At 52.0% G+C, this 25,734-nt stretch overlaps 1 protein-coding gene across 2 annotated transcripts in view; it reads right to left on the bottom strand.

Moving 5' to 3' along the window:
* OSBP2 (oxysterol binding protein 2) overlaps positions 1-25,734 on the bottom strand; it is a 60,016-nt gene that overhangs the window by 7,045 nt on the left and 27,237 nt on the right. The window contains exons 1-5 of one of the 2 annotated variants that reach the window (XM_090120922.1): positions 22,691-23,381; positions 9,764-10,014; positions 1,323-1,509; positions 275-392; positions 49-115 (exon numbers count right to left, since the gene is read on the bottom strand). In XM_090120922.1, coding sequence (XP_089977048.1) covers positions 49-115; positions 275-392; positions 1,323-1,509; positions 9,764-10,014; positions 22,691-22,769 — 702 coding nt within the window. In that variant the 5' untranslated portion in view covers positions 22,770-23,381. Of the gene's footprint in view, positions 1-48; positions 116-274; positions 393-1,322; positions 1,510-9,763; positions 10,015-22,690; positions 23,382-25,734 lie in introns of those variants that run through there. The other variant, XM_031592158.2, reaches the window with a different exon arrangement.

The following is a 25,734-nucleotide window of genomic DNA, read 5'->3' as shown; positions in this document are numbered from 1 at the left end:
AGAGCCATTTCATCTCACTGGACATCCCACCCACTCTGCCCAACTCACGCTGTCCTCCAGGTTCCAGTCCTCAGGGTGGCCCTCGCTGGCCCCGCTCAGGTTACTGCCCGAACGCCTGCAGGGACAAAGAGCCACCTGGTGAAGGTGGGAACAGCAGTGCAGTACAGCCACTACCACTCAGGTGCTGTCCCAAAGCTAAGCACAACACCCAACAGGCAGTCTTTCCCATGCTTTTCCCATGAGTTTCACCAAACCCTAAGGCTGCAGCTCGTACCTGTGGTGCTTGGGGTCTGCGGTTACAGTGATAAAAGCTGGTGCATCCTCCATGGCATCAAAATACTCCGTCTCTTCATCTTCATCACTGGCTTCTCCTTTGGCAGACTGCACGCTCCCTGGTGGCACAAAGGGGTTGAGATGCTCCTTGTCTCCTGCTCTGTTCTTCCTCATTGCCAGGAAGCCAAAAGCCTGAGCCACGTGCACACCACAGACACCAAACACAAGGGGAGACGTGGCACTGCCCCCTGGGCACAGCCTCATCGCAGGTACCAGCTTCAGTACTCTGCCACACAGTCTCTATTCCAGCAGCTAGGATGGCACAGAGCTGACCACCTCTGAAATATCCATTCCCACAGCTCCTGCAGCTATTTCATATTAAACCACAACCTTACGAGGTGGGCAACTTCCCACATCGCAGAGCTGTGGGTGGTGGTACTGCTCCAGCAATGGGAATGGTGCGACCATCTGTGTGTCCTGCAGGGCTGTGTGCAGCACCAGGAGGGAACCTCCAGCTGCATCCCCATCCCTGCTGCACCCCATGCTGCTGAGCAACCTGCAGGCAAGACACAGCCACCTCCTTGTCCCCGTGTCCATCTGAAGGAGCAAGGATGCCCGCTGTGACGGGCTCAGGTTGCTGCTGTGCCTGCCCCTATACCAGGCACTACTCTCCAACAGCTCACTGCTCCCTTAAGCCCACACGTTCTTTTAAAATAAGACACAGCTCTACACGCAGCTTTTGGCCACCAGGCTGTAACAAATGCCTCCTGCAGGGATGAACATTTGGCACTGCTATCCAAAGCCATTTGATTTTACTGTCCGATAAATAACTTTTGCAAGCAGCAAATGAGTCCTAGTTGGGAACATGAGCCACACTGCAGCTGTGAACTCAGCAGCATTTGGGGATTCCTGGGTTTCCTCCAAACACCACGGCCCTGTTAGCAGGGATAAGATTTGAAACAGCACAAGCAAGCCATGGTTTGGGGGTGCAGCACTCTCACAGAGAGCACTGCCCATGCCTGCTCCCCATCCCCACCCGTTGGGCTCACCCTTGGCGGTGCCGGTGCTGCCTGCGCTGCCCGGTGCCCCACGGCAGGCTCTCTCCAAGCTGTTGTGCTGCTTGGCTAGCTGCTCGATGGTCTCCTCCAGCCGGATCCGCTGCTCCCGCTCATACTGCAGTGCCCGATGCCATTTTCGGCTGTGAGTTTCTGCTAAGTCCAGGAAATCACGGCAAGCCTGCAGGGGAGGAAGGGAGAAATCAGCTGAGAGAACTGTGAGCCCGAAGCTTTGCAGGATTCCCACGTCCTTGGGGCTAGGAAAAACATCCCCAAAGTTGGGGAGCCCCGATTGAGCTCATACAGCTCATTCACTCCCATCCTGGAGAAGTCAGGCAGGACAGCAGGTGACAGCCCCAGAGCCCTCCTGTCCCCACCATGGGCCCTTTTCCAGGGAATGGGACCCACCAGACACAGGGATATGGACAGATACACCGAGCACGAGAGCCCATGGGATGCTGTGTGCATCCCAGTACCGTGCCTCCCCCGTGCACAGGGCGTGCACTGGGACATCTCCATGTGCAGGATGTGCAATGGGACATTTCCATGCACAGGATGTCCGCTCAGCACAGGGACACTGCCAGGAGCTGCATGTCCTGTGTCTGAACCTTCCAAGCTCTATTTGTAGGTTATTTTTATATCAGGTTGGGGCAGTGAGCCTCCTCAGCACAGCTGCTTCCCGTGTGATCAGCCCCAGGTTAAGCACAGGGGCAGGGCTGCTCCTTCTCTTCCCTCCCCTAAATCTCTGCGACTCAGTACCCATTAAACTTCTTGCACTGAGAAGCAGGGAGATGGCACCTGAATGCTGAGTTATTTCCCAGCCATGCAACATCAGGGTTTTGGCTTTTGTAATGTGAATAGATTCTAAAAGGGTTTATCCAAGAAAAGCTCTGACTCATCAGGTTCTTTCAAACCTTTGGCCAGGAGCTAGATTTGAGTCTCAGCCAGGGGAAGTTTTTTGCTTAACACCACGAGAAACAACGCAGCAAAATGCTGCAGGCAAGCAGCACAGAGCAGCAGCTTTCAGGTTTTCCATTCCCATTTCTGACTTTAGGAAGCACTGCTGAGATCTGCACCAACCTGAGCTCCAACCACGCAGGTCCCCATTCCCTTGTTACACCACACCAGGCACCCCGTGCCCTAATGCCCCGAATGCCTTCACACCCAGCTGCAGGCTGGAACCTTCCCAAGAAAATCTCTTGTTCCTCCATGAGCTTTCCTCCCAGCACCCATTCAAACTAAGCCATGTGGAGCTGGCAGGCTCGCCTCTCCTATTACGCTGATGCATTGCAATAAGAGGATGAAAGCAGAAGGGTAAGTAATCAGATAGCAGCGTGACCTTCCACACCCAGCAAAGCTTATTACCTGCTCTGAAGGTCTCCGTCCCGACCCCAAACACCCATTTAGTGCTGCTGGCTGGCACCAGCATGGGCAGTGCCAGCTGTCCCGGCTCCAGGGGCTTTGAAACGATGCTCTGGCAGCAGCCTGCAGTGGCTGAGCACTGATTTTAAGGTGGTGAGGGGAAATGGAATGTTTGGGGTGTGACAGGAAATGACAGGAACAGGAGATGGGCCCTCCTGAGCTGAAGTGGCTGAAGGAGAAATCCCAGGACCCATGCATGGTGTTGGTGTCCCAAAGAAAAGCACCTTGGCTCCTCCTGGCCCTTTATCAGTGGTTGGGCTTTCCTCACCTTCACTGATGATAAGGGGACGTGCCGGTGCCATTCCAGGGCAGCTCCCTGTGAAGCACCAACCAGCAGCACACCCATGCTGATCTCTCCCCAGGACAAAGAAGCACACACAAAGCGCTGTGTTCTGATGGTCTCTGGGGCTGCAGCCCTCCTCAGCTGTCAGATGCAATTATTAAAGCCCTGCTCGCTGCTGCCTTCCATCAAAGGATGTGGCACGGCTTCTTTCATGCAGTTAAAGCTGCAAAAAACCCAAAGAGCTGCACCTTCCCCTTCCACATCTTCCTCTTCCAGTCAGCTGTCTCCAAGCCCTTGGGCACGCTGTGGTGGCACGCTGCTGCTCAGCATAGGGACATGAAGGTCCTTGCTGCTTTGGGACAGCATCATCCCTCGATGGCATCCATCCTGGTGCTTTCTGCAGGGCTGGTGCTGCTGCAGAGCCGCAGCTGCTGTGTGCTTTGCAAATGACTCCAGGAAAGAACACGTCTGTGTGCACAAAAATTCTCTGAAGCACAGCCAACGGGAAGCAGCACCAGAGCCAGGAGGAGCTGTCCTCACCCTGCAGACAGCACTGAGCAACCACAGTGACACAGACAGGCCCCAGCCCCAGGGGTTCATATCCCAGAGCTGAGAGAAGAGCTGGGGCTGCAGCTCAGCCTGTCCTTCCTCGCAGGCAAGGCACCATCACAGCAGTGCCATATTGCCTCATGGACCTGCCCCATTCACACCAGCAGTGCCCAAGACTCCATCCATGCTCCAGCCACCCTAAAACAACACCCAGAGCAATGCTGTACAGCCCCAATATGGGATGTGTCCCACTCCCAGCCTACCTCAAAGTGGCAGTGGCAATGCTGGCAGGCAGCCTGCAGCATCCATGTCACTATCCATGCATTGCTGCTTCCCGTGCTGGTTGGTGGCTGTCACCTCATCCCCAGCAGTGACAAAGCTCTGTGGAGCTGTCACTTGCAAGGATGTGGCCGAGGACAAAGTGGTGGCCCTGTCACTGATGCCCCCTCAGGCCAATCCTGGTGTGGGTCACCACCCCTTCATTTCACTCCAAAGGTGCAGACAACCACAGCCGTAGCGCCTTTGTAGGAGCAACGCAGAGAAATCCAGCTTATAAAACCCTTATGGGGTGGCAGCTAAATTTAACCTGAGCTGGATTGCAAGCAAGACAGAGCTGTAAATCCATACGGTGCAGGGAGAACAGCCGTCCTCAGGGCCATCCTTGGGGATGTCAGCAAGTGAGAGGCCCCCCAGCAGGGCAAGGGCACACAGCAAAGCCATCCTATAGATAACAGAGACATGCACATCATGCCCCATACAGTGGGAGATTGCTTTGGGTCCTTCAGATTAGAGGGAATATGGGATAGGGCACAGCATCCAGCCTGGCTTTGGGTGAGGCAGCTGGAAAATAGGGAAGAAGGAAATGGGAGGAGGGGGGCAGGGAAGGAGGCTGTGGAGTCACCTCCGAGCAGCCCAGAGGTTCACTGTCCATTGCCCAGCCCTTCTGGCACATCACCAGTGAGCATAGATGGCAGCGAGCCCTGCAGTGCAGGCACAAGGTCCTGGGGAGCCCACCAACACCTGTAGGCAGATGACAGAGGGCTGCAGAGCTCTTCTCTCCAAGATTATGCATCAGCTCTGGGCAACAGGGCTGCAAATGCCATCAGAATACAGTGGCACAAGGTGGCTTTGTGGCACAGCAACTCCAAGGCTCCTGCAGATCCCAGTACAGGGAGACACAGGGTGTCACAGAGACCCCCCTGGGACAGACAGACCTAGCAGCATTCACACTCTCATTGCAACATCAGACTGCACAGCTTGCTGCAGACTAATGAGAACGTTATTAACATCCCACAGGTTACTGATGTGGCTGACAGCGATGACCCGGTGTCTGCTTAAAGACTGATGAGGTGACAGTGTCACACACCTTGAGGGCAGCGATGAGCCACGCAGAACACACAGATGAAGTGAATCAGCACAGATGCACCCAGGTGAACCATCACATCAGGCTCTGCACCTCAGAAGCCCCATCAAGCAGAGCTGCCCCCAGCACCAACCATACAGCCTGATGATGGATGCCAAGGGACTGTGCTTAAAACTGCACAGGGTCCTGCAGGAACAGCCCCATGGGACTGCTCCATCACCCAGCGTGGGAGAAGGGAACAGCCAGATGCACCCCATCATCTCCTTTTCAAAGGTGCATTATGCAGCAAGGGCTGCTTCTTCATTCATCACAGGAAAGAACATCCTGCTGCTCTGCACGCTCCTGGTGCTGCGTAGATAAGTGCTCCCTTCCTTCCTGGACTCGTCAAAAGGCAGGGACACAGCTGTGCTGCTGCTTAGCAGAAAATATCCCAAGGGAAGGGCCATTTCTGATCCTCTTTTTAGCTCAGAACACATTAACACCACGTCAGTGCTCCGGTCACACAGTACAACACAAAATGTAGCAGTTTGCACTGAGAACAGCGAGATGCATATGGAATTTGAACCAGGAGAGGGTTTATTTTTCTCTTCATCCCCAGTGGATGGAAGAAAGCAAAAGGGGAAATGCAAGGAACGCAGGATGGAGCTGGTCTCAGCCCCACATCAGCTCACACACAGCTGGATGGCAAGGATGGTGAGCACAGCACCCACAGCCAGGGCACACAAAGCAGCAATGTAGGGGAACGTCCAGAGCTGCACAGATGGCTGAAACGCCAGCAAATCCCTGCAGAGCCCTTGGGGTGACCCCAGCTGCTCAGCAGCATCCTGAAAGGAGGACACGGGTACGCCAAGAGCCACTGCTACCCAGCACAGGGCTGCGAGAAGGGAGCTGTGAAGTGCAGGGCTCAGCTCAGAGCACCGCCAAAAATAACAGTGCACAGGCATGGGGAAGCTCATTAATGCCTCAACGTGGAGATGTGGATTAGAGCTGCTCCAGCCCACACCTCAGTACACAGCATGGAGAACCCAACATTCTTCCCAGGTGCTCCCTACAGGGTGGCACACAGCAGGGCCATGCCAGCACCCAGCCCTATTGCTGCACCCAAACCTTGCTGTGGGTGACTTGTTAAAGCAGCCCCCATGAGGGCTGGCTGCAGGGATCCTGTCCCACAGTCACAGAAGCTTTAGCCAAGTGCCAGGGTGAAGCCCCCACAGCAACCCCAGCCCCTCTCCCAGCAGCTGGGACCATGTAATCCAGCCCTTACAGGGGATTAGAGTGGGGACAGCAGCAAATCCCCCAGTGTGGTTGGGCTCCTATAATCCCTCCAGCCCAACAGCCACACTCAGTAGGATGAGGAGCAGCCCACCAGTGATGCTGGGACACGTGGCAACTCCTGCTCCTTTGGAGCCCCAGAGCAGCACACTGCTCCCTAGCACCGTCCCAGCTCTGCCAAAGGACCTGGGTGCAGATCTCCAATTCCAGGTTTGCACTGCCATCCTAGCAGCATGAATGCCTTTACAGGTAACTGGAGAGCCAGGCTGTTAGTAGCACGCTGCTACTCCAGCCCTTGCCTTTGGTGAAATGTTGTAGGGGAAGGAATGGGATTTGTGTGCAGGCTTTTAGCAGTGCAGATCACCCCAGACCCTTGGCCACAGCCTCCTTGCCTGCCCGGGGATTAGGGCTGGGTTGGAGATTTAATCCCAAAGCTGTGGGTTTTCTGGGTCGATGACATGGTTTCCTATGCGCTGATCGGAGCACGTGAGGTGCAGCACAGATAACTAACACAGGCCATGCAAGGATGGGCTCCGAGAGCAAAATCAGCATGTGTGATGCTCCTGCAGCCCTATGGATGTACTGGGAGTGCTGTGCATACTGGGAGGGAACAGAAGGGAGGTGAGATCCATGCTCCTGCTGTGTTTAGGAGCCCGCTCCTGCAGTGGGTTTAGGGGACCCCTGTCAGCTTTAAGCAGTCCTGCAATCCAACATAGACACAGGCAAGGGTTAAGCTGTCCCTGCAGCCATTCACAACAGCGAGTGTGGTGCCACTGGGAGCACGTGCTGCACATCAGTCTGTTTTTAACAGTGAGGCCATTTTAGGAGCACAGATTAATCACAGCACCGTCCCGCAGGGACAGAGGATGCTCAGCACTGCATTAAAACACAGCAAATTTGGGCAGGACTGGAGCAGCCCATTCCCAGCCCTAAGGAACCACATCCTTCAGCGTGTCAGAGAGATACCAAGGCTGAACCCACCGTCCTCCCAGAGGGCTGTGGGATGCGCTCAGACAATGTCTTCAGGCTCCAGGAGGGCTGACAGTGCTCAAGGCAGCTCTGTTGCTGTGATTAAGAGAAATCCCAATGGGGAAAGCAGTCTGGCTTCTTGTAGGGACAGTCCTTTGGGTCCTGGTGACCATGCAAACCTCATCCCCAAACACACTCCCCTATGAAATCTCAGCATCTTCAGCCCCACAGCAAACCCTCACCCTTCTTGCAGAGCCTTCCTCTGCCTTTTCTCCTCCTGAGGCCAAGCTGCACCCAGACCTCAAGGCAGAACCCACCCCACAGTCATATGCAGCCAACTCTGCTGCTCCCGTTCACACCACAATCAAATACAGAAACTACAAAAAAAAAAAAAAGAGGAAAAACGAAGACAGTGACACTCAGCACATGGCTCAGCCGCCTCTGCTTCATTGTAGCAAAATCCATTCCCATTAAAACCCTATTTCCAGCAACACCCACAGCACGCCGAGCTCTTCCTGCCGCCCCAGCTAGCTCCCTTGCCACGTCCACGGGGCTGCTGCCTGCTGCCCAGCTCCAAGACGGAGCTTTTTGCACTCAGCCCACGCCGCTCTTCGTCTCCGCTCCTCTTATTAAGAGGATAATAATCCCCTTAATTAGTTTCTCCTTATTTTTACGCACCTCCCACTCCTCCCCCGTGGCAGATCGCTTGGCTGCGTCTCCTCTCGGATGCTCCTCAAGTCCCAGCGCCGTCGGGCTCGGCTCTGCCACGTGGCTCACCCGGTGCGTTATTACGCAAGGTTGCAAAATCAGGACAGGAGCAGAGCAAACGGGTGGCTGGCAGAGGGCTGGGAGCACATTTTGGGGGCTGCCCTGCTGCGTATCCAATCCTTTTGTGTCTGTACTTCACCCCTCGTGTGGGGACGGCAGGGTGAGGAAGAGGAGGATGAAGATCCCACCAGCAGAAGGGGGGCTGCAGGGAGCCCCCAGTGGCACGCACAGCACGTTTGCAGCACAGAGGTCACCTTAACAGGCAGCTGCTAGATTTCCATATGTATTTCCTTATTTCTACTTGCCTGCTGCTGCTCCCGGAGCATGGGGATATTTACATAATCCCATCGTACTGGATGGAAACAGGATGGGGATGCAGCACCACTTGTCACATGGGTCCCAAAATGGGGACGGACCCCACAGAGTTCTGGCCCATCAGAAGCATACTGAGTGATGGCAGGATATCCATGAGACAGAGTGCTCCCCTCTGCTGCCAGGAGATGGCTGGGTGCCATGGACTCGTCTGTAGGGACGTCCAACGTTTCCTTACAGGTTTCAGTAGCTCTGTACTCATGCAGCCACCCTAAGAGAGGCTGCTAGCAGGGCTTCAGCAGGTCACAGAGGGCAAAGCTCTGTGCTAACATGGCAAACCCAGGTGCAGAAATGCTCCTGGGGCTGCTACAAGACCCTCTAAACCCTCCATGGGGAGCCACAGAGCACCCCCAGGCAGCTCAGCCACAAGCTGATGTACTGCTCAAAAACCTCTGGTATCCAGAGCCTCTCATACTCTGTTGTGGGCTCACCATGCTGAGTTCCTCCCATGTTTTCCTCACTGTTTCAGTGCTGTTTCACACTGTCCAGATTGTCGAGCCCTGACTCAAGCCTTTATCATGCCACAACCACCACCACCTCCTCCTCCTCAGCACAGTCACAGCACACAGCAGGTACTGCCCTGCTCACCCTTCCCAAAACTCCTCTCCTGGCTGCTGCTGACACATCCCAATGGCAAACCCAGGCACACCGTGCCAACCCTGCTCCCAAAACTTCACCCAACTCCACACAGCTGCACAGGCACCCCCAAACACTGGCACAGGAAAGCCTCTCCACAGCAAACACCCTCCAGCACCAGCACACAGCTGTTTGGAGGGGCATTCCTCCATGTACACGTAAGGTGGCACACGACCTCTGTTTTGCTCAGGGCTGGGACAGCTAAGCTCCCTTTACAATTCCCTGAGCTTTACCTTCATGCATTATTCTATGACTGTCAGGCTTCAATTAATTTTATTTTTTTTTCTCCACCTTTAAATATTTTATTTCATTTTGTTCTCTCCCCTTCCCTGTTTCCCTGGGAAAGGCAGCTCCACACCCCAGAAAGATGTACAAAAGCCCATTGTGAAGCACAGCAAAGAGGGGCTCCAGCAAAGCAGGGTTAAACCCCCATGGTGCAAAATGAGGGTGGCTTCATCAACATCAGTGAAGGTGCAAGCAACAAGGGGATGGGGGTCAGAACCCGCAGCATGCTCTGAATTGCTGGGCTGGTATGAAAGCCACCCCCAGGAATGGTCCAAAAAGCCCTCTGCACCCCAACCTCCAGATGTACCATGCTTCCCAACCAGATTTGGAGCAGCAAGCACGCTGTAAGGACTCAGCAGAGCCCCATCCCAGTCACCCCAAGGGTTGTCACCATGCTCACCACAGCCCTGAGCTGGGGCACGGGGAGGAGATGGGGCTGTGTGAGAGGGAAAGGCAATAGAAGAAAAGGAGAAGATGCCTCTCCCTCTGCCTCCATGCAAACGCGGCGACACTTACGTTGATCATAGCATTGGAGGTGATGCGGAAGAGCGTGGCTCGCTCATTCACAGCCTTGATCTTCTCGCCACTTTCAGCTGGCAGTTTCAGGTTCTCCAGCTCGCTGAGCGAGCGCTGCAGGGCTGCCCCGTGCTTGGCAATCAGGTCATTGCAAGTGCTCAGGTCCTCCAGCTTACTCGAGAGGGTTTTCAGCGTGCCGTGCAGCTCACTCTTGTCTGACTGTGAGGCGGGCTCCTCATCACCCGAGTCATCTGCAAAGGGAGGGATGGAGAAAAAAAAAAAAAACAGTTTCCATGGTTACCCCTGGACTGTACCAGCGGGCAGGGGGACCTCCTGCCTCCTCCGGCACAGGCTGGGATGTGCCAGGGCAGAGGGAAGGGGCACCGAGCCCAGCCCTGACTTTCTGTTCACCCATCTCATCCTCTGCACGAGGATGCAGAGCATGGCACGAAGAACAATTTGGGATGGCATCCAAGGGTGTCCAGAGGGCTCCTTCCTCTGCCACTGGGATGCAGCACAGGGCTGCTCAGCCTGAGTGACAGAGTGACACAGGGTGAGCATTAGGGAAAGGTTCTGTACCAGAAGGCAGCGGGTATGGAACAGGCTCCCCAGGCAGTGGGCACAGCCCTGAGCTGCCAGAGCTCAGGAAGCACTAGGATATCATTCCCAGCCATAGGGGTTGGGTTTTGGGCACCCAGCCCCACAGCTGAGCCTTGCTCTGCCAGGTCCACTCTGTGCCAAGGAAAGGATAGTCTAAGAAACAGCATCTACTCCAAACCCTCCCCCTGGTTTGAGAGGGCAGAAAACCACAGTCAGAATCTCAGATACAACAGGAATGGTTACAGCTGCAACTCCAGAACACTTGGGTGATGAAAAACAGAAATCCAACCCAAAACAGAGCTGTGCATTCCTACAGACCACCTGGGCAGGGGGAGGGGAGGTTCCCAGGCTCAGTGTTGGTATTGTACATAGCAGGGCTGGCACAGGGAGTGCCCCATCTCCTGTGCACCCAGGCACGTGCTGGGTGTTCCTCCAAGGCCATTCAAGAAGAGCGGATCGAGACAAGGAGGCAGAGCCCACAGAAGGGCTTGTCCTACACAGCTCAAGGATAAGAAAGCAGAACAAAACTCTGGCAGAAGCCGGCAGCAATGAACCACAGAACCCTGAGATGGCTTGGATCGGAAGAAACCCTACTGACCATCTGGTTCCAACCCCTGCCATAAACAACAACAGTCCTGCTGCTCCAAGCACACAAGGATGGGGTCAGGGTAGGATTGAGGTGATTGGCAGAGGGAGAGGAGAGAGAAGATGAGGCTTGCAGGATGCATCCCACAGGGTGCACCAGGCTGGTGCTGTTGGTGTCTTGAACACGCCAGCTTCAACAGATCTAGAAGGAAAACTTCAGCCATCAGAAAGGAAAAGTAACCAGAACCTCCCAAAGATCAGCATTCTGTTTCAAGTGTTTCCAGCACTCCTGCAGTATCTGTCACCCTGGGGCACACAAGGCCACCCTGGTAACCTCTCTCTCTCTTCATTTGGTGACTGAGGGTGATTGCAGCCACCCTTCAGCAGCCAAACAGTGCCCTATATTCCCACCACAAGCACAATCCAATGGCCCCAGCCTGGTTTCCATCACAGACACCGTGCAGGCAGCTACCACCGTGACACCAAAGCCACCACTCCCTGTGTGTGACTGCAGGGAAAGAATCAAATTTGGCATTTTTCTGTGTGTAGACATGAGTGATGCTTCTCAAAGACAATCTTCCTTTATTTGCAGCTGCAAAAAAAATAGTGCTTTAGGAGCAGCGAGCAGCAGGAAGGATCTCTCTGCCTGCCCCAGGCAGCGTTTAACCCCAAATCCCCCTCTCCCATTTCATGCTGCCATGCAGAATTATATAAATACCCAGAAGGTGTTTCACTTTACTCGCAGAACAGCAAAATTTGGTTGTAATGAACTGAAATCAAAGCACAGAAGGAAGGAAACCCAAAGCTGTGGTTACAATCAAATCAGAGCGAGTTGAAGGAGAAATATTTGTGCAAAGCACCCGAAGCAGCTCCCACCCCTCCCAACACCCACAGCTCCCAGGATGGGCTCCCAGCCCTCCACCACGACCACTGGGACATCCCCATGTTACAGAGGGCAAAAAGGGATTGATGGAGGACCCGGGATCTCCTCAACCATCACTACTCTCCCTTCTGATGGTAAGGGGAGCTATCTGTGCCTCCCTAGCTCTGGGTAGCTTTAAGGACATAAAACCATCAGAAGGTGTCCAAAGGAGGGCTGTGGGATGGGGAAGGGTCAGAGCACAAGGTGTGTGAGGAGACGCTGAGGGCTCTCAGTTTGTTCAGCCCAGAGTCTTTCATTCTCTGTTTCCCACTTTGTTTTGACTTGCAAACAAACTTAAAGGAAATCTGTTTTGATTTTTATTTGTAGGGCACTGGTATGAACCAGTTGCTATAGGAACAGTGGGCCTCGCCGCAAGCCTGGAGGATTATTTTTGGAGCTGTGATGCTATTTAATCTATGTAAAATGGATCAGCAGCCAGTGGCCATAAGCCTCCTCAGGCTGCTTCCCAAACCCACAGCACACACCAGCCTTCAGAGCCCGGGGCAGCAGCTCACGAGGAGCTCAGCAAGGCAGATGCTCCCATTACATCCTCATTTTCTGCCTCTTGAACTTCCCTCAGCTAAACTCTGCTTGCAGCTTTTTCCCCCATGCTGGTGGAGAGCTGTGGGCTGGAGGAAGTGGCACTTCCCTGCATACAGCCCACAAGGACACTGGTGACACCAGAGGTGGCAGGTGAGCAGCTGGGGGCTGTGCCACTACAGCAACGCCATGTGCTGCTGCTCAGGTGCATTTTAATGTTTCTGTGGATGCATGGAGCTGGGAGAGCTGTTTAAGATGGACTATAAGAGGAAGCCATGGGATTGATGAGCTTTTATCCTAAAATTCCCAAAATGCATTCCCAACCCAGCAGTGATGTCCCTAACACAAGGGCACAAAGTTAATGCCCTGTGCCACCTCCTACCTTCCCCTTGGGGTCCAGCACAAAGGCTCTGCTCTAAATCCCTGACACCCCTTTGCCCCACAAGCAGAAACCATTCCCATCCCTGCATCCTCACTTCCAGAAAGACCCTTCCTTCCTACACCCCCTCCAACTTCTCTCCTTCCCACATCACCTTAAACTTCTCTCCATCCTGCATCCCCTCTAACTTTCCACCCAGCCTCTCCTGCAGCCCTGACCTGCTTGCCCCTTAAGGTTCCATTCAATAAATTCAATCTGGCTTCCTGCTCCAAGGCAGGGATGCAGACATAGGGCTGAGCAGGAGAGGTTCCTGAGACAAGCAGCCTGCACTGATCCCAGAAAGACACTGCTAAAGCACAGCAAAAGTTGCCACATGCAGACAGGCATCGCCCAGAGCATCACCAGGACTGGAAGCTCTGTGCCACAACTGCTTCCCCATGGGAAGTCAGTTTGTTCCTCAGACTGAGCTTGCTCTTCTCTCTCCATAGCTGGGAAGCTCCCAGATCCCTGAAGTGCACCTGGAAAACTACCTGCTCCACAGTCAGAGGGTTGCAGAAGCAGCCAACTCACAGCTTAGATTCCACCCTTGCCTTTCTTTATGAATTGCATCCAACCAACCCGTGCTTGATGCTCCCAGGACACCACCATCATCACGGATAATAAGGCTGCCTATAGAGAAGGCAGAGCTTCATCTCAGTGGGCCTGGATCTAACAAAGGTCAGTGTATGCCTTCCCACATACCTGCCCTAGGGGCTTCGTATGGAAATGCAAGAAAAACCCCACATTGATTTGGTCTGGAGCCTCTTCCAGGCAACATAAGGAAGGTCAATGGGACAAATAAGCACCAAACCCAACCTCTGCCAGGGATACCATGGGCAAAACCTATAGAAACGCCAACAGCACCTCCAGCAAACACCCACTGGTCCCTCTGGTGTTCTGCAGCCACCACCATGGACCTGGTTTGGGAACAAGAGCCTTTCCTACCAGGACCAGCTGCAGCACATGGACACTGATCACCAACCATTCCTCAACTGGAGCAATTTCCACAATGGCTCCAAAATCTTCATCCGCTTGCGTTGCTTTTAATAGCTATGAATATTAAATGGAAATGGGTATCTATATTTAATAGCTTCACCCAGCTGCCAAGAGGGATGAATTCCTACAGCATCTGCACAAGCAGACCCAGGCGGTGCTTTTTGCTTGTAAAGAATTACACTGGCAATTAATCATCAAAATAACAGAGCAAGTAGTCAGTCATAAATCGTTCCAAATTTGGGTGATCACTTTGCAATTATCACCAACCTGGCAAGGATATTTCTTCTACTGCTAATGCAAATGGAAAGCTGTTCAGGCCTTAAAATAGCAGATATTCACCAGCTGTGATGAGCTGTGACATCTCTATCTCATTCAGTGGGGATGACCCAAGGATGCAGCCCTGGGAGCAGGACCAGCACTCAGCTTGGGGCAGCACAGAACAGAACCAGAGCTTCCAGTCTGTCCCAGCAGATCCGCCTGAAATCCATTGGGATCATGGTGTGAAGCCAAATGCTCAGGTTATGCAGAAACTCAAACCTAAGGATTTCACAGATGTGACCTAACCTGGCCCAGGGTTGGGGCAGAGACCCCCAACTTAACCAATATTGCACCCTTACACCTCACCACGCTGAAATAAAGCAGGAAAGCGTATTCTTTGCTTCTGATTCCATCTCTTGGTTTCTGTAATTGTGGTTTCATTATAGCTACAGTGCAACTGGCTGGAGCCAAACCTAAGTGAAGTGCGACTGTGACACGTTTCACTGCTTGCTTGGTTTTTCAGGTCAGTGAGCACCACGGGGACACAACTGCAAAATCTAAGAACAAGAAACTGAAGGGATAAGGAGCAGTTAAGTCAATGGCTTCACCCCTTACCCAGGACAAATTCCAGCTTGTGAGGCAAATGCACCCTGGTACAGGAATCTGAGGGAGCTGCAGACCCACAATGAAGGCAGCAGGGTTGATCCCACCAGGACAGCTCTTTGGAAGGAAGGATGCTGCAGAGGCGATTTCTTGCAAGCCATCAGAAGCTGATGCAATCAAGAAGGCCAACAGTCTCCAAATGAGGTTTGCTGTAGTGCCAGCAGAACTATTTACACGACACAGAACCAAATTTCCCATAACCCAAAACAGATTTCATTTTTGGACTTCAATCTCCATACTGCACAAGGCTACAGAGGTTCTGGCAATGGACATGCAAAGAATTGTAATCCATTTGTTGTTATCTGCATTCTTTCCTCCCATGAAGCACTGAAGCACCACCCTGAATGGGAGTGGGCATCCCATTAATGGATTAAAGGAATTCTGCTTTTCTGGAAGAAAAGCACTGAGAAAGCATAAAGTATTTTTATTATGATGACTGCAATCCAGCCATCTCATTGCTGCAGTCACAAGACGTTACCAGTCAATAACCCTTAGCACTACGTTTGGATTGCAGTCACTCTCTCCTTCCAGCATATATGGGATTTTCTGATGACCCCATCACCTAAACAACTCCAGCCCACTGGTAAGGCAGGCAACAAAGACAGGCTGGAAGCACACTGCAAGGCAGGGTTTAACCTCAGAGCATGGTGAAAGGGAGCCTAAAGAATGTGGTTAGTGCAGGATAGCGTAGGATGGTGTAGGATACCCTACCCTAAGTGGAGATTCCAACTCTGGTAGAGAATCCAAACAAGCAGAGAGTGGACAACAGTGCCTGTTTGGCAAAGAAGGAGCTACCAGCCCAACATGAGTTACAGTGGAACTTTGAAAAGGGAGCTGAAAAAAGCAAAGAAATTTGGGGTTATATGAACAGAGCAGTGCTCTCTGAGACACGATGTGCCTTCTGATCAGAGCCCAGGAGCCTGCGCCCAGTTTGGGACAATGCAATCCTAAGGCAAATGCCTCCATGGACTGGAGATGTGGTCTACAAATTATCTGTATGAAGTAGAATGATCTGTTCTCCATATCCACAATGGGCAGGAGAAGAAGCCAAGAACCAGCTCTGAATCAAAATGAAAAAACTTCCAGTTGTGAAGGTGTGATTATAGGGAAATAACCATTCATTACCAGACAGTTGGCTGCTCACACTGCACATCACACCGCCAGAAAAGAAAAAAACAAATGTTCTGATAAAAATAGGAACTTTATCATCCTACAACTCCGAACAGGAACACACTGCAGACTGACCTGAGCAGCAGGGCCAGCTCCAGGCTGTGCTGACACCTGCTTGTCCTTGGCAAGCACTGCTAATTGTGGGTGCCAGGGGCAGCCTGCTTCTATCCACACCTGCAAAGCTGCCCAGGCTGCTCCTGAGCTGATATCTTTAGCCATCTCCCCCAGTGAAATCCCCTTTTAGAATCACAGAAGCAGGCTTGGCAGGGACCCTAAAGCCAACCCAGTGGTACCAATCACTTACTGCCCAGAGTCTCATCCAGCCTGGAAGCTCCACGCCTGCCATCCAGTGAGGATCAGGGTCCAACCAAGGGTCTCCTTTCTGCAGATTCACCAAAGACGACACAATGGCAATGACACAAAATGACTCCCCAACCCACTGCTGGCGTGCAACACCACCTCCACCATGGAGGAGGAATTTGAATTGATAACACTGAGATCATTCCTTCGGGGTATTCTTGAATCAGTGAGTGGAAGGGAGATCAACAAATCCATAGTTGAGGAAGCACTTAAAACAAAAGAAAAAACCTAAATCCAAAGCTCAAGCTGCGGGTATCAGCCAGAGTCACAGATTCCTTAGATGGTGTAGAACCCTGATGCAACCAGACTCCACACCATTCCAATTTCCACCTTTCCATTGGGCCCACTGAGAAGAAGGCAGCAGGATAAGGAAGCTCGTGTGCTTCACTGAACCACGCTTTCTCTATTTTATAGCTGGGCTCAGAATCCACAGCTGACACACAGACTGATACAGCACTGCAGGGAGGATGTGCACAGTCCAAGGCTTCAGAGCTACCTCTGATCTGCTGATGAATATTTAGACACATAAATGCGAGCGTCATAAATAATTAAACATCATTTGCTCCTGTTCAGCAGATGAACAAAACACATAAGAAAAGAAACCTACGAACTTCATTATTTGTGTTTGGGCATTCACAACCAGATGGCACCGTGAGAAGGCAGCGAATGGCACTGGACTGTGCATGAGCAGCATCCTCAGGCTGCAACAAGCCATGACAGATGCAGAAGTGGCATAAATGGCAATGTCAGGCTATGCTGGAGGAAGAGCCCTGACAGCCACAGAAGAGCAAAACCACCAGTGACTTGAGCACACAAGGCTCACCTGCAGCCAGCTCCTGTCTCACCACCTCCTTCCCTTGGCACAAAGGGACTTCCTTTAGGGACAGTGTTCAGTAGGGATGGTGGGGATGAGCTGACAGTCAGACTAGATGATCTAAGAGCCAACCTTAATGATTCCATGATTCCTTCAGAGCAAGAGCTGAGGCAGGGAGCAGCATGGGGACAGTGAGGCTGCACATCCCTGCTCTGCAGTGCCCGGCCCCTGGCCTTGGTGTCAGCCACCACACAGCTACCAAAAACCACTTCAGCTGTTGGATATCTCCTAAGTGCATCACCAAGCATCCATTTTTAACAATGCTTAAACACCTCCCAGCCTCAGGCTGCACTCTGGTTTCAGCAGCATGGGGCATAGAGCTGACAGCATGCTGGGCTCTACTCCCTGCCTCATCAGCAAAGCTGGGGACACACTGATGGCACAGCCAGGCTTGGAGCAGCCATCCTCTGCAGAGCAATGCCACACTTGGTGCGACCAAGGATGAACTTGGCATGGGATTTCTTATTTTCTTCCTTTAAAAGAATGAAGCCTTTCCCTGGAAACCTCCTGGCAGCAGGGAAAACACAGCCTGCTGCAGGCTCGTGGGAAGCAGTTGGGGAAGCACAGAGGATGCACTGACACTGTCAGCTCGCTCCCTCCCTCCCTGCAAAGCCTCTGTAATGAGAACAAAGTGACACAGGACTGAGCTATGGGGCAGGAGCTGCAGTGGCAGGGGAGGCAGGAGACCATGGGGCTGTGACAGCAGTGTCCCTGCTATACCACAGCAGGACAGTGTGCAGGGCAGCTAGGCACAGCCATGCTGGGGGCTAAAGGCTGCTTGTGGCACTGCAAAGGCCCAGCTTGAAATCTCTGCTTCTGTCCAGTGGGTAATGCATGTCCTGCACTGCCTTGCACACTGTAAGTTCAGCTCAGCCAGCTGCATGAGGAAAGATATTGGAGAAAGCACTCTTGAGAATGCAAGGCTAATGTGTGCCCTTATGCACATGTAAATCTGCCTGGGCTCAGCTTACCCCTGTGTAAGAGGATCGGGGTGGGTGCAAGTTACCCAGCTCCTTATAATTCCACTCAGGTCACAGAGTGCCAGTGGAGACAGAGGGATGCAAACAGCCTTTCCAACACCCTACAAGCAGACAAGGTGAAGCCCTGGAGCACACCCCCACACACTGACCTCATCAGCCACACTGGGTGCCAGGACAGACTGCTTAAGGGTTTGAACTGGAAGAAAAAGCTTTATTAGTCTCTTTGTAGAGAACAAGCAACAGAAAGCAAGAACGAATCTCCAGAAACAGACAGAATTTCACCCAAAAGGGAGAGCACATAGCAAACCCACGTGGGATGAGGATGCACAGCATGGGTGCTGCATGGGGAGCCGACTGCTGGATGCTGGTGTTTACAAACAGAGCTAACCACTGCTCCCAGGGCTTCCCTAATTACTGCTAATCTCCCCCACATGAGGTCAGATGAATGCCTGCACAACAAAGTGTGCATTTTTACGTGACTACATTTTCATTAATTAAAAGCTGTGCTTTATCAGCACCACTCAACATCTCTTAATTCACAAAGAGCAGCAAGGCTGCAGGCACTGATCCCCACTTTGTGGGCACATTTTCCCCACTTTGTGTTTCTGCTAAATAACACCAAGAGGCTGAAATGCTGTATGTTGAAGGATGCTGTGACACTGCTCCACTGCCCTCCTTCCTTCTCCCCTCCGATTTCTGGGCTGAAAGCTTCCCCCAGCACTGGAGCAGGCAATTAGCAGGGCACTGAATTCCTCAAGGGGCCAAAGAGAAGTCATTAATGGGCAAACAATCCCAACAACTTAATCATTAATGGACACACAACCCTACCAACTCATTTTCTACAAATGGAATGATAATCTAATCAGTCCACTCATGACAAAGTAGCCTATCAGAGCCAGGGCTTGGTGAGACATTCAAACAAAGTTAAAACACTGCTGGGTAGGAGCATTTCTGCCACACATGGGCTCCCTGCCACCTCCACATCCCTACTTGCAGCAGTGAGGTCACGCTCCAAAAGCTTGCAAAGGGGTAAAGCTGTTTTTGCAGGGCATGCACAGTCTGAAGTAACTGCAAGCTGACCCCAAAGAGGAAAACGCTGCTCTTTAGGACTGTTTCAACCACCTCATAACACAGCTCCAATCATGGAACTGGTGGTGGCAAAGCTGCAGCATCCCTGGGGTCACCAGGAGCCCCAGAGCTGCCAAGTAGGAGCAGGAGTGCTCTGCACACAGGAATTTCACACCCTGAGGTTTCACAGAGCCCCTGGGAATTCCAAACCTGTCCAGGAGAATTTCAGTGCTTAAGGAGAGAGAAATATGGAGGCAGCAAGATGTGAGTGTGGGGAGAGCCAGGAGTCCACGCAGTGATGCGAGGAGGTCTGCAGAGAAATGCAGCTTTGCTCCCTCCCTTCAAAACGGGAAAAACATCCAAAACAGAATAAAACCACCCAACCCACTCTCCATGCATCCCACAGATCGGACAGATAAAATATTTCCCAGAGCTTTCCCAAATCCCTGCTCCTGTCAGAACGCAGTAACTCAGAAGACAGCATGGTCCCACAGGTGATGCACTGCAAAAAGCTAGTGCAAGGGGACCATGAACCCCACTTCCCACCCTCCTGTCTCCTAACACCCCCCTTCTTTATGCAACAGCCCCAGGACCTGTTTCTTGAAGGTTTGCAGTCCCAAAGTCAGGGACAGCACTGGGGCTGCTCTGCCCATTGCTGCCTTTGGTGACTGTGCCCCACTTCCTCCCCAGGGTGAGGAGAAATGCAGCGTGTTCCAAGCCCAGATCTGATCCAGGGCAGTCAGGGATCCTCATTCAGCACTTGGACACTCCTCAGGGTTTGACCACCCCTGCAGTGAGCCCGCACAGCTCACCAAACCAACATGCATCCCTCCCTCTGATGGCTGGATCAGTACTCTGCTGGATGAGACAAACACAGCGTTAATCTCCCCTAGGCTACAAGCACAGCAGTGATGAAGAACTCCACAGGAGCACAAGCAGGACAGGTAGCAGCTCCTTGATTTTTGCCCACATACTGCACTCTGCACAGCAGCCACCACCACTGACTTACAGGAAAGGCATTCCCTAGGATTGCTCCTCCACCACGTCCTGCCCCAAGTGACCCCAATGCAGCATCTCCTCCTCCAGAAGTGCTGTGCTGGCCATGGGCGCAGCCTTGTCAGTAAAAAAAAAAAAAAAAAAAAAGCAAAAAATAAATCAATTTGAGGGCTCACAGGGCTTCTATTTGCAGATCTGCATGGCTGGAGCTCAGAGTTCATCTCCATTCCTTCCAATTCTATAACTGCACTTTTGCTCTCTAATTACACCATCAGCCTGTCAAGATGGTCACTTTCTCCCCAACTACCCTCCTTTGCATTAAGCATTAGCTAATAAGCACACACTTCCAGCAGTGCTTCTGAGCAGCTCTGAGGTGCACAGCTCCTCTTCCCTGGCACTTGTGAGCCCTTGGTTATCCACTCTGGTTAAAACAAGGGAGGATTTCCACGTTGCTCACATGCAGAGGGCTGGAAGGGGTTAATGTCATGGCTATTCTGTCTGATCCAGCTGGAGGAAATGCTCCGTGGATGTGCAAATCCAAATAGCCCCTTCTGCAGTTGCTAAGGTTGGCATCAACAGGCAGAGGAAGCAACACTGTTAAGGGGCAGCACGAAAACCCCCACAGAACAAATAAGAACTGCTGTGCAGCTATGGCAGTACCCCTCCTCATGCATTTGCTGCATGTCCCAGCCAACCTGTGCCTTGAGCCCCACCAGCAGCACGCAGGCAGCTCCCAGGATCTACTTCCATCAGGAGATAACTATCCACGTTCTCATCCATTACTAACAACAGGTGTCCTCTGCTGTTATCACGGGGCAGGGTCACCCACTGCTCCAACATGACCTGGCAGGGACATTCCTGCTGCAACTGGAAGCGGGATCCTGCCATAAAGAGCACTGGGATCCCAAACTGAACTAAGTGCCAGCCAGAAGCCTGGGCTCGTCTCTTGTTACAGCCATCAGCACATTAAATGTACCTCAGATGGTGCCTTTCTTGGTGAGATAAACAGATTTAATGCTTTTATTTTGGTCGAAAACAGCTATTATGACATAACTAAGTGGAAAGTAGGGCATCCTCAGGAAATATTTTCACTTGGGGAACAAGCACTGTGTTCCCCAAGCAAATTGTGCTTACCAGGGACTCCCTTACTGCACAATGAATGGATTTTAAAGCCAGCGTTTTCCCAGCTTGGGAGTTCAGCTCACATCTCACACTCTTTGCTGAAGCCAACCTGCATAAACCACACCGTGCCACTGTGACCTCACAGCATCCAGCTGCAAAAACCAAAGCGTAGGGGACAATCTGGATTTGATTAAAAAGCTATTTTTCATCACTTGCCCAAAGCATGCTGTAAATCCGCAACGGCTGGAATTTTGATTTGACCTATTTGCATCACTTTTTTTTTTCCTTTGGGGAAGGAAATTACACCTAGATAAAATAACTTCTGGTGAGCCACTGCGTGGGAGCAGGGTGGCCATCTCTGTGCCACAGGGAGCAGCCCGAGTGGAGGTTGATTCTTATGCAGTGATGATTTCCCATCGTATGTTCATAAAAATAAAGTGGTCCTGGTGTTTGCCATGGGGGAGCAGCAAGTTTAACCATCTGTGGGTGGAAAGACACATCCAACTTACAGCAGCAGGAATGGAACGTGACTCCCTGCAGTCCAATCCGTGATCCCAGCTCCTATTTCAGGAGGAAGCAGAGGGTTCTCCAGGGTGCCCAGTTGTCTCCTGGCCCTAAAGGAAGCCCTGGGTCACCACAACAGGTTTGAACCCCTATACCTGCCACAGCACCACCTCACCAAGAGTTAAGCAATGAATCCCACACTGAAGACAACAGCAACACGGGTCCTAATGATTTCTGTAGGAGTGGTGCCTCTCCCATCCTTGAACCTATTGCAGCATCCCAGGAAAGCACTGAGTGGACATGAGCCCTTCCAGCACACGGCTGGCAGTGGGATGCATCCCAGCACTGACCCCAGCAGGGCTCTGGGGAACCCACTGCCCTCACAGCACTCCTGGTGGGAAATGCCTGGAATAACCCCAGTTGAAACAAGGGATGGCAAGCACAGCTGAGCAGGAAAATGCATCCCAGAGGACAGCTGGGCATCTTCTGCTTCCCTAGGCACTGCCACACACACGCACACTCTCATAATGTCTTAATGAGAAAGTACTTTTTCCTAGAACAACAACCTACCTGATTTGCTGAGATCAAACACCAGATTTGAGCAGAGGATCTAGTGCAGGAATTAATTCACCATGATGAACAAATCAATTCTTTGATGCTAGAAATGCACAACAGACCCCTCCTAGCAGTAGATCAGCACAGCACTGGGTGCAGCACTCTGTCATTCCAACACCTGATAATGCCAGAAGGCAGAACGCAGCCAGGGCACGGCACACGATCCCAGCAGCCACTTCCAGGCATGATGCCAACCCCAACCCAGCACTCGTGCAGCCCTTATCCCCATGCACATCCCTCCCCACCAAGCACTGACCCTTAGGGAACTTATTGAGGCAGGCAGAGTTGCAGAAGGAGCGGACGGATCCTGCCTCCCAGCAGCCCCTGCCCTTCATGCCCACCACGGGGCCGCGCTGGCGGAGGCTGAGAGCTGCATGGCTGTTGGCTTTAGGATGGAGGAGAAAAAAAAAAAATACGAAGGAAAAGAGAATGTCCTTATTCAGCAGATGTCCTTATGGAGCAGGCAGCCCTGTGTCTCGCTCCATGCTGATAGCAGGGCACTACGGCACCGGGCTCGGCAGCCCCACAGCCCGGCATGCACCACTGCTTGCTCCAGCATGCAGCAGCCCTTAATTAACTCCATCTGTGCCGGGAAGAGATGTGCTCCCCCCTCCCACAAAGGGCAAAACATGCAGCCCCAGGCAACAAAAGGGCAGGATTTGGCACAGTCATCTCAAAAACGGTGAGCAATGGGCTAGAAGGGATGCAGCCTGAGCCCCAAAGGGATGCTAAAGCCAAAGGGATGCAGTTTGGTGAAGATGATGCTGTTTGGTAGCCGGTCCCTTTAAATGTTGCTAAAGGTTATTTTTAGGACTCTCGCTTAAAATATACATCAGAATTCATTTTTGGTAAGAAACTTCATTACACATCTCACTCACGCAGCTCCGTTTCGCCGCAGCCAACAGTTCCCAAGCAGAACCTCTGCCATGTGCACACACACACACACTGATGGCTGCTGCCTCACCCCTCCAGCACTGGAGGATGGGGTTTCCCAGCCCTTCAGATTTTATCAGTCCCAGGGAATGAGGCAAAAATGAAGATACATCAATGTGAGCATTGACATTGGCACAGGGACCAGCACTGTGCCCTGAGTGCTCTCCTCCAGCTCCTGTTAATGCCAGCGTCTGGATAGCAACAGAGCACAGGTTGTATTCCATCTCCTGTATATACATATCAAAAGAGATGGCCAGATTATCAAGGCAATCTGGGTGTAAATAGGGCAAATTCTGGGAAAATGCTCGTGCAATGCAGGCATACCTCTGCATTGTAAGAACCAACCTTTTTCAAGAGGAAAAGCACAGGTGATGTGTGGAGAAAGGGAAGCCCAGGTGGGATTCAGCACATGCACCCCTGGCTCCTGCAGTGACCCCAGCACAGTTCAGTTACACTGCTGTTGCAGAAATCTGCAAGGGAGGATCATGGACACGTAAAGAAGATGCCCTCCATAAGCCTGGCATCACAGAAGCTTTACAACCAGCTCAGATCCCTTCTGCCAGCTGCCAAAGGCCTCCTGCATGCATAGAAGTCAAAGCTGCAGAGCAGCTCAGCACAGTGCATGAAGAATCACTCCGAAGTTCCCTGATAAAATATCGATTTATCCCTAAATTAATTTTGTTCATAAGCAAGTAACCGAGCAGAAGTCACAGCCTGTGGTTCAGCAAGATGTACGTGGGAAATGCTCCATGTCACAGAATCACAGAATGAATCAGAGAATGGTTTGGGTTGGGAGGGTCCTTAAGGATCATAGAACCATAGAATGGTTGGGTTAGAAGGGTCCTCACAGCCCCCCAAGCCCAGCCATGGGCTGGCTGCCCAAGACATGCACTCTGCCCAGGCAGGGCCATTCCCCAGCCCAAGGACTTTGTGCTGCACACCACCAGGGCTGCCTCTGCCCTCTGCAGACTCCACAGAGAACTGGTTGCCTTTCTCCTACGTAAAAACCTCCGGTGTGTTCGAATCACACCTTTGTGATTCCTTCCCTTTTCATTCCAAAATAACCAAAAATAACTATTTTCTCTTTTCAGATCCTTTGCACTCATCTTTCAGAAATGTCACCTTACTGCTTCTATCCCTATTGTTCCTTCCAGGATGAGTCACTCACGCTGTGTCTGTGCAACAAGAAAACTCTCCAAGCTTTCCAAATGTTGCTTATTCTTAAAAGCAGCTGAAAGCAATGAGGCCTGCACCTTATGCTGGGGTGACCTGACTCCCCACAGCCACACCAACAGAACAGAGCTGCAAGGATGGAGCCATGGAACCTCCTCAGCTCCCACACAGGAGGCAGCAGGACTGCAGCAAGGGGCTGCTGTGGGCATTCAGGTTGGACATTAGGAACAATTTCTTCCTCAAAAGAGCAGTGATGCATTGGTAAAGGTTACCCAGGGAGTGGGGCACCATCCCTGGAGGTGTTCCAGAACTGGAGATCCCACGCTGAGGGATGTGGGCAGTGGGCACAGTGGGGTGGGTGGGCTGAGAGAGGAATTAAACTATCAGCAGTGCCCCAAAATGTGTAATTTTCGTGCAAATAATTGTTCTGCTTTTCACTTGGCCCACGCATGGCAGTGCAAACAAGAAAACACAGGTGTGACACAGCTCTGAATGGAAGAAAAAAAGCACCATTCTAGTGCTCTCAGCTCTAGAATCTCAGCATCAGGAAACAAAACTGCATTTTTGCATTTCTAGTATTTGTTTTCACACAGATGCCTCCCTAAAATGGTGCAAGCTTTACCAAAGGAGCTCCAGTCCCTCTGCTCATGGCAGTTCCCTCTGTTCAACTAATTCAGGAAACTTCTTATCTTCAAAGCTGCTAACGCACTCCTACAACTTCCTTTCCTAAGACAAAGAAGCACAGATCAGGTGCCCCAACACAGAAAAAACACACCAACTTTGAGCTGTAAGTCCAGATTTGATACCCATTCAAATGCAAACCCAGCAAGACAGTGCTGCTTTTCCTCTGCTCCAGGGATGTGTGTTGTGCCCAGCTGCCTCTGCTGTCCCATGGCACTGCTCACATTCCTCGTGACCACCACCAACACCCAGACCAGACTGGGCTCCTGCAGGCACAGCTCTGCACTGGCTCAAAATGCTCTCGTGTGCCAGTGCAGCCCCATCCAAAAGCCAGGGCAAGAAGCAACGACAAAACCAGTAACAGAACTCTACCTGGAACACCAAAACTTCATCTGGCATTTCTATCTGGTCTAAAGGCAATGCAGCAAGGAATGCACAGTTTATTTGCTTCATTTGGGAATTCCAAGCCCATGGAAGGGTTTGCAAGCAGAGCCCTGCCAAGCAGGATGCTGG

The sequence above is a fragment of the Phasianus colchicus genome, chromosome 18, assembly GCF_987193195.1.
Source record: "Phasianus colchicus chromosome 18, bPhaCol1.hap1.1, whole genome shotgun sequence".
Taxonomy (NCBI): domain Eukaryota; kingdom Metazoa; phylum Chordata; class Aves; order Galliformes; family Phasianidae; genus Phasianus; species Phasianus colchicus.
The sequence above is the reverse complement of the archived record's forward strand: the minus strand, read 5'-3'. Positions and strand labels throughout refer to the sequence as shown.